This window comes from Aulonocara stuartgranti (assembly GCF_965226115.1).
Source record: "Aulonocara stuartgranti genome assembly, chromosome: 4".
Taxonomy (NCBI): domain Eukaryota; kingdom Metazoa; phylum Chordata; class Actinopteri; order Cichliformes; family Cichlidae; genus Aulonocara; species Aulonocara stuartgranti.
This window is the reverse complement of record NC_138942.1, coordinates 10,068,993-10,078,630: the sequence shown is the minus strand read 5'-3', so window position 1 is coordinate 10,078,630 and position 9,638 is coordinate 10,068,993. Positions and strand designations below refer to the sequence as shown.

Here is a 9,638-nt window from a genome sequence, read left to right as displayed (position 1 = left end):
AAGAAAGAAAGAAGAAGAAGCAACACACTGAATGTCACCATTGTGCTTAGTGCTATTTGACTCATTTTACATTTGTAGTTTGCTCATGTTTAACATTAACATCTTCAGCAGTGTGCATTGAGCCTGATGGGATCCTACTGCTGGCTGGATATTTTGTGGCAATGGCTACGTTGAGATAAGGCTGATCGGATAAACAAGAACTGAAGGATGTGTGCCTCAGGAAGCAGTCTGCCAGGTGTAATAACTGCCAGGAGGAGGCGCTTATCTCATATTGTGCAGAAGCATCCCCGAGGAGCCGAATCACAAAAGAAGTGAAGAATACTGTATGTCTTAGCTATCCTTTTTATGATTTAGCTTCCCTGACATTGGCACATTATTGATGACGACAGAGTCAAGTGTGACAGATCTGGAAAAATACTCTCAGAAAAACATAATAAAAAAGATGAGAAGCAGTGATACAACACAGTGCCATTTTCAAATCGGGCTTGAAATTTGTCATTGAAACAATTTCAGAAGTTAGACACTTGAAGTGCTGCTCTGTAAATCAAACAGACAATAATGATAGCTGCAATATATGCTGAGAGTTTTAAGCAGTGAAAGCCTCTTCTGTTCTCCTCACTGAATTGTTTATTTAGAAAAAGAAGAGTGACAGATGAGACACATGAGCACATCTCTTTATAATTAAGGAAGAAAAGGTATATTATTAGGGTTTAATGACCGTAATTAGCTTGTCTGGTTGCAATTGTTGTGAAGAAGTGGAGACGTATGAATAATGATGTGCTGTTTGAAAGCTTCTATACCTTAAGACGGTGATTCTCAGCCAAGGGTAATTGTAACTTAGATGGTGCTTTTGTAGTTTCCAAGGGATAGTTGAAAAGTTGCAATTGTGTGGCGTTTAAAAAAATAAAACAGATAGTGTCATAGTAAAAAGAAAGCACACCCTCTTTCAGTTCTACATTTTTACATGTCAGGATTAAATAAAAATAACTGGGTCCTTAAAATTAGGAAACTACAAAACATGACTCATTACACAAAATCGTTATTTATTGAGCAAAAACTGAGCCAAAATGCAGAAGTAATGTGTGAAAAACTAAGTACACCCTTCCATAAGAATTAGGAGGCGAAATAGCAGCCAGGTGCTGCTAATCAAATGCACTTAATAACTGATCACCACCAAGTGTGAACACTGTTAAGAAAAGGCAGAGGTTTTAGCAGTTTGCAGGTCAGGTGTGTTAACAGCTAAGGGGGGATTTTCTTTTCTTTTCTTTCTTTCTTTCTTTTTTGTTATGGCTGAATCAGAAAAACATTAGAAATGTACTGTAAAGCACAAGTTGATTAAAAAGAAAAATGAGTCACCAGTGGACAGGAAGATTGTGGCAGTGTAAAATTGATCTAAAAGCAATAAATAAATAGAAAACAATTAGCTGAATAACTCCAAACAATACATATAAAATAGCCAGCTGAAAATAGAAAATGATTGGATAATGATCCTATTATACATTGGTAGATCATCTGGCAACAAAAACTCGAATTGTTCAGGAAAAATATTGAAATTATGGAATATGGCCAAAATGTCCAGGTTTAGCTTACAAATACTAACACAAATGCATAAGTATGAGTGGACTACACAATGACTCTTCAATAGTATTAAAATGACTGTTTAAGTTTAAAAAGTTTGAACTCATTTGGAACATGTAGGTTCAGTGGGTTGGGAGTGCTGGAGCTGATCTAAGACATACTTTTATTCTCCAAGAACAAATATTTTATTAGTTTTTATTTACTATTGTATGGAGACAGAACATTTAAAAAGCTGAAAATAGTGCTCTATAATGCCCGAATTACAGCTCTTCCTGTGCCAAATGAAGTATAAGACAGTTCAAAATCTTACATCACACTCACTTCGGCGAAGTGAGTAAGATATGCAAGTTACAACAGGTGTCAGAACACTTGACCCACATGTTTTGGTCATGCCCAGCTTTAATAACATACTGGTCTAAGATTTTTAAAACACTGTCAGAAGCACTTAACATCACTATCCAACCCAGTGCAGTAACGGCCATATTTGTTATTACAGATAGAAGACATTTGACAAGAGGGAAAAAGAGGGAACAGGGAAAAAAGACAAAAAAACATCATTGCTTTTATAACACATTACTGCTTTGGTTTGGTTTGGTTTGTGGATGCAATTCATCCAATTAGAAAAAAAAAACCCTTTCAGAGGGTCTAGGGACAATTTTTTCTTTGTCTGAGATCGAGTGCTAACATATTACGGTAGACTTAAAACCTTTCCCACCTAGCAGCCCCTGATGCTCCCTATGTTCTGAGTGGGTGGGTGGTATTGCTTTCCAAAGGCAAAGGAGGGGAATGTAATAATGATTATATGTCACTGTCAACCCCCCAAAAAAGCTGAAAATCTTTTTTTCTATGTTTAAAATTCTTATAATAACGATAATAACAATAATATGTGTCTTTCCATAAAACTTCGACTCATCTTACACCTCTAGAAAATCTAAAAACAGAACATTTTGTTTTCTCAATATTGCAGTGTTAATGCTAAAACGAAAGAAAAACACAAACATTGATCCAACTTCAATAAAGCACTAGGGGGAGCATAGATTCAAATCAAATCACTTTTTATTGTCACATCACATGTGCAGGCACACTGGCACAGCACATGCGAGTGAAATTCTTGTGTGCGAGCCCCACAAGCAACAGAGATGTGCAAACACAACAACACAAACGAGCAAAATACAAGAATGGCCAACCTGAAACTAATAAATATATGTACAATATATAATAGTGTATGCATTTCTGGATGTGTATACTAAATATTTTCCTACGTGTGTGTGTGTGTGTGTGTGTGTGTGTGTGTGTGTGTGTGTGTACACATTTTTACAAATGAAATAGTAAAAAAATAAAATAAAATAATAATAATAATAATAATAATAATAATAATAATAATAAAATATATAAAATATACAGAGTTGAATATGTGCAAAACAAGTGGCATTTATATACAGTGTGGAGTTCACAAACACTGGATTAGCCTCCAGCCAATAGTTACGCTCAGGAGATTATTCAAACAGCGTCTATAAAAAGCTCTCCACTCCTTTCAATGTTACACTCAGAGGGTGGAAGTGAAGAGCACTTACAGATGAGATTTTTAACTACCTGTTGCATGCCATGGCAGTATTTTATCGGATACTTCTCCTGCTATCTGGTAAGGTGATTATTTACTTTAAAAGAGAGCTCCACAGGGAAGCATAGTGAAAACTACACGCTTAAGAAGTTATTTCAAGAGGTAGTCAGTGCATGTTTGAGGGGAAAACTACCTGTGTTTACACAAGAACAGTGATTCAGTGAGCACTTGAAATGGAGCAAATTGTGTTGATTTTGCTGTAAAATAGTATGTGCTTGTCTGTGATTTAAAGCCTTAGGTATGGTGTTCAGGGAGAGTAACAGGAAAGTCAGTCCTCTGAGTACTGTTACCTATTGCAACGGACATCTGAACATTTCAATTCCAGCTACAGAAAGTTTCTTATATCCTAAATCCAATTTGCAGATACATTTTACAATATAAAGCCAGCAAATAGCAGCACAAACGTCTTTGCAACTCTTTAATGTATAATTTTATCAAGATTGTGTTGCATACCAAATCACTAAAGCATATATAGTACATGGACCGGTGTAGGGACAGAGAGATAACTTCTTTCCTTCTCTTGTGTTGTTTGTGTCTCTTTGCAGTGACTGTGGCCTCTGCGGCAACACGCAGATCGCAGCGGACAAAGCGAGGGTTACTTGAGTTGGCAGGAGCAATCAAATGCAGCACCGGGAGATCTGCTTTGGCTTATATGGTGTACGGATGCTACTGTGGTCTGGGCGGCCAAGGCTGGCCCAAGGACAGGGCAGACTGGTGAGGCAGCATTTATTATCACATTCCCTTAAGAACCTGACAGAAGAAAATACAAATTGGTGAGGATAGTATATCTGGTCACCTGAAGATAGCGCACTCCAAAATGTAAACAGTCAGCTGACACTATATATAACCAACCTAGGCATTACACTTCGCAAAAAATATCCTTCCAAGTACTTAGGTCAAGTTTAGCCTTTCGTCGCAGGAGGAGGAAATAATGTGTACATATTATTTTCTCCTCCTAAATGCCGTTGGTTCTTCCCAGTCTATCCACATCCTGATGTGTACGCATAGTTTCCGCTTCTGAATGAGTCGAGTGAACCACAAATGCAGTGCGACGGGATGGAAGGAGGGAATGCTGTGTAAATTCAGCAGACTCACACGGTCCAATACTTACTCCAAAAATTCCACACCCAAATCCTAATTACCGTCTCCTTCTTTTCCTTCTTAACCACAAGACATCTCACCCCCTCAAGCCAGTTAACTTCTAACTATCTGTTGTGAAAACTCATGTGGTGATCCTGCCCTGCCTTTTAAATAGTCCTGGTGTGATTTAAACCACAGCCTTGCAACCACCCACCTACTGTTTTCTTTACCCTGCCTTTCCTAGATTGAGATCGGGCCGAGTTCAGTTTTCAAAATAATGGATTTATCATGTTGTTAATCTGTCTGTGTGCAGGTGCTGCCACAGACATGATTGCTGTTATGGAGATGCAGAACGTCTTGGCTGCTATACAAAATTGAGTCAGTATCGGTGGACCTGTGAGGACAAGACAGCTGAGTGTGGTATTGCGATTTCTATCATTCTTTTGTTTTTCTTTTTGCGATCCATGATTTAAAGTTAAAACAGCTGATGCTCTTATTAATTCCATGGCTTTGAATTTTAGGATGTTCTTCACTAAGTCCAATTGTACTGAGATTGAGATCAGTACCAATATAAAATCTTCCTTTGCTACCCCTCAATGTCTCCTAGATGGATTCACAAAAGGCAGACAGATAGCTTTAGTGTAATCTTACTGACAAACAGTGGCAGAAGCACACAATTTTGAAAGGAATGCCCCAGCGGAGACCATTACTGACATTGCAGCGCTGTTATTTATTCATTTTATTTTGAAATTGGTGGTCAGATGGTCATCGCCCTTGATCACTCACTCTTATAATCAGCTTAACTGCCATGTGGGCACCTGCACCTTCATGTTTATGCCACAGAAAGGATGAGGCTGCTCATGCTTTCCCATAGTGAAACACAGAAAGCAAATAAGAAGACAGTTGATTGGAGAAAAGAAGGATTTATCCAGGATATCTTAATGGCATAAAGCACAGTATTTGCTTATCAAAAAGACCAGCTGTCAACCCCCCCCCCCCCCCCCCCCCAAAAAAAAAAAACAAGACAAAACAAATATTTTGGAAATCTGTCTAAATCCTGTCTTATCTTAAAATTGTTTTGTTTTTTATTAGGCAAATAGGAAACTGAATTCATGTTTTTATACCTAGCACACTGGGTTTCTCCTAGAGGTCAGAAATGAATCAAGCATATTATTCATTCACTAAATTTTTTTCTGTTTAGAAATAACTGTAATTTGGCATCTGAATCAAAAAATAATAACATGGTTTTTGTATAACAGTAAACTTTCGTGGATAACAGCAATAATTATATTTTCACATAAAAAATCTAGTTTTGACTAAAGAACTTGCACTTACTGGCAGATTAACCATGACAGAAATATATAAAAAATGATTTTGGTGATTACCAAGAGTGTTAATTTAGGTCAGCTGTGTCATAAACCTTACTTCGAGTGTTGGTCTGCTAAATTTATTAAGCACTGTACATTATTAGGTTTAAACATGACCCAAATGGTATTTATAACTGGTTACTGAACTTCTCTAATTATAGACAAACTGCTAAAAATGAAACAAAAATATAGCTGGAGTTCTCCAAATGTTTGTATACGTAGCTATGAAACAGAAAAACGTAAAAAGAGATTCACAATGTTAATGAAAAATTGACTGAAAATGAGTGAAAATCCTGTTCTTCATTGCAGATAATTTGAAGGACCAATGCGAAAAGCTGCTGTGCAAGTGTGACAGAGATGCTGCCAAATGTTTGAGAAAAGCACCTTTCATTCGGAAATATGCACTATGGCCAGATTTTCTATGTGGCCATGAGCATCCTACATGCAATATTTACTGACACAATAAATACATCTTTATGTGTCTTATGTGCCTTTTCTTTTAATATACGCAGCGTTACAGTAAGTCAGTCACTCTGCTTTTGCAGAAATTGTTTTAATAAAAAACACAAAACGTATTACAGTAAATGAACACCACCTATTTTCTTTCTCGAGTCAAATAGAGGGAACAATCAAATACTCAGACCTAACAATAGTACTTTTATTGGCTAGCATGTGTTACTGAACTGTGAAGTGGAGTGCCTGCTTCATAACAGTGAAGCTGACTCTATGCTTTGGGTGTGTTTTTGACTGGATTTCATTTACTGGAGTTAAAAAAAAAAACTCCCCACACTTGAGCTAATGGTGAGGGTTGTTTTCTTTATATTTAAAATCTGCTCTGACACGACTTCCTCCACTTTTTTCCAAAGCCAGTGAGGGAAAAGTCTCAGCAGCAGCGCCAAATTTTATTTTTGTATTTATTACTGAAAAAAAAAATTGAAACCTCTTGCATGTTTACTTCCTTTTAAGGTTTTAAAATATGGTCACAGTTGCATGTGTTTTCCTATGATGTGTACAGATTACCTCATAATCCCTAAATAGCTACCAAATGATTTTGCATGTGCAACGGCCTGAAGCCTCTATATCCACTTCCTGGATTCGCGGTTAGGAGAATGACTCAGCTGCGGCAATATTTGGTCTGTGATTTGATTGTTCATCTAAGGTATATAGTGACTCAGTCTTTTTATTTCTCTCCTCCAGCTAATTTGAGATTGTTAGAATATTGCGTGCTTTATTTCTTAATTAATGTACCTACCACAAGTACACACATCTGCATACCACACAGGTTACTGATTAAAAGATTTACATATTTAATTTTAAATTTTTCTTTTCATAAGGGTTAAAGGTGATCTCAGGTGATTTTGTCTGGGTTGCCATTAGGAAACTTTGCTTGCAGAATCTTATTGTTTCTTCAATGGTTTCCTTTAGTCGCTGAAATAAAGAAACTTTTTTTTTTTTTTACATCTTCAGCCCTCTTCATAACAGGAGGCTATATGTAAATACACTGACACATTTGATATTCACCTGTAGATGGAGCCACATCCACAGCTATGCAGGCATCTTTACACATCCAAACAAAGCTCTTGTTAGTGCTTCATAATGATCAGTAACATGTCACTGACTCAATAAAGTATATTAACTAAAAAGCATTAATGTTTTATGTTCTCTTGGATCCACAACTGGTGTTCTGGTTTTGGGACCAATTTTAGATAAAAGGGGTAAAACTTTATTTCCTCTCTGATGTCCAGTAAAGAGTATCTCAGCCAGTAATCAAAGTAGCCAAAGCTTTCTTCAACGTTACTTGATCTGATGTTATCTGATATTACACTTCTGTAAGCTTGGTCAGGGAATTCACATAGGAAACATGTTTTCTTTGAATTAGTGCAGTTCAGTTGTGTGGGCTGAAATGGGAGATGACGCCAAAGTGCTCCACCCAAAGTCCCGGACTGGAATTAAGAATCTGGGTCACAGCCCCAAAACACTTGTGTGATTGTGTCCAGGCTTGGCCATGTGTAAACTCTGAGGTTAAAGAAGTCATCTCTATCCACCGCATGGCAGACAAAGTGACTCAAAATTCCACTCTTCTTCTTTATTTTTTCCTTTTCATTTTCATCTGTAAAAATGAAAAGATAAATACTATGAAAAGCTTCGGTCGCACTGGTCTGGTTGCTACAGACGGTGAATGAATATGAATAAATATGTAAAAATAACACTTTTAGCCATTATAAGTTTCTGAAGAACAAACATTTTATTCCGTTTCTCTTTAAAACACATTTTAGATACACTGTAAGTTTTAGGTTGTCATTACATTTAAACTGCCGAAAATAATGTTTCCTTTAGCGCATACAAATGCAAAACCTGGTCTTAGCTGACCCTATATTAGCATCTTGCAGAGCAATGTGGTCCTCTTGAAGAAATCGTGCATCGACTCATAGCATTTAAATCCCCAAAGGAGAGCTGACAGAATCTGCTCCATGCTAATTGCATTCTTTAATCAACTGTTTGGGTCCCCAACGGAGAGCCAGACGGCACGCAGTGAAGTCTGGCTTAAAGGGCGCAAAACATAAACAACAAACAAATATGTGGATATGCCTTGCTAGACTGGAGGTTATCCACATGCTATGTCAGATGATTTTGTATTCATCTAATTCAGTGATGATACTGAAGGACTTTGATTTCCATAATACAATTACCAACTGAGATCCGAATGTAAGAGCAGGTTGAATGGGTCACTTTCTCTTGCCTTCACTGTATAAAAATCTTTTTTGAAAGCAGAGTATACAGCCCACAAGGAAATCAATGTGAGCGCAGCCTAGACCTGCTGCCAGTCTGCCACGTGCTACTGATTCCTTTGTTCTCCTCCTCCTGTTTTACTCCTGTTATACTCCATTTGTGGTGTTTTTCTTCTTTCTAAGGCTTAAATTGCAGAGGGCAGAAAATGAATTCAAGGGGATTCTATTACAGAGATGATACAGCTCTTCACATGGATTATTCACAAAAATAATAATGTTTATAATTAGGGAAAAGTAGAATCTGTAGAAATCTTAACAGTCCCTTTGTAATAACAACCTGCTACTTAAATACCATGTGTCATTATATAAGCAACAAGTAGCTGAATTTATTCAAGTTTCAGCTTGGGGTGGCACTTTTTATATTTGGAAATACAGCCCTGACTCAGCCCTTTTAAACTAATGAATGACTCTGTGATTCTGTGTGAAGACGCATTTTCAAAGTATTTTCCTCCATGTTTCTCCACACAGCCTCCACCTGTGACGGAAAACTCTAGAGGGAAAAGCGATAAACATCTGTCATTAGGCAGTCCAGAGGCTATTTGAGCTTACTAAGTGTCTTGGTTGTAGTATCTTACTTACTATATTAGGATTTTAAAAGCTGCTGTGAAAGCCAAAGCTATTTTGAAGGCGATAATTGCTTTTCTGATCTCATAGGCACTAAGGTGAGACTGTGTCATTATGCGTACATGCTGGTATATGTCATCTTGGGTGACTAGTATAGATCTTGAGCTGAATCTTGAATTAAAAGCATTAAGCACAAGGTTGAAGGCAACAAATCTTAGGATGGAAAAAACGCCCACAGCATTATATACTTGGATGGATGTAAGTAAAAACTCATCTTAGAAAATTTGTCGTAAACATGTTCCTGAAAACTTCTGCTCATAGAGTCAAAAAGACATTTCCACTTCACAATCATGACAAGAAAACCCTCTAGAACCAGTGAATTTGCCATGTGATAGTTTTTAGTGACCAAGGTGCTGATTTAGGACCAAGGAAGTGTAGCACTGAGTCTCAGTGATTGTAGCCAGAGTCTGAAAATCAGCCGTCAGCGGTGTGTTGTCAACATCACTGATTAAAGCTTTTGCAAAGCACTGCAGCATTTTCCAGTTGTTTTCCTTCTATCACCTCTCATTTCACAAAGGGTCACTTCAGCACACAGAACGTGATTGCAATGCAACATGAACCAGATATGAATCATTGATG

General features: G+C 37.3%; 1 protein-coding gene across 1 annotated transcript; it reads left to right on the top strand.

Moving 5' to 3' along the window:
* Positions 1–3,123: 3,123 nt before the first annotated feature.
* On the top strand, positions 3,124–9,543 carry pla2g10 (phospholipase A2 group X). The gene is made up of 4 exons (XM_082529776.1): positions 3,124–3,220; positions 3,745–3,913; positions 4,593–4,699; positions 5,956–9,543. The coding sequence occupies exons 1-4, from the start codon at positions 3,184–3,186 to the stop codon at positions 6,102–6,104; spliced, it is 462 nt and encodes a 153-aa protein (XP_082385902.1). The 5' UTR covers positions 3,124–3,183; the 3' UTR covers positions 6,105–9,543.
* Positions 9,544–9,638: the final 95 nt, after the last annotated feature.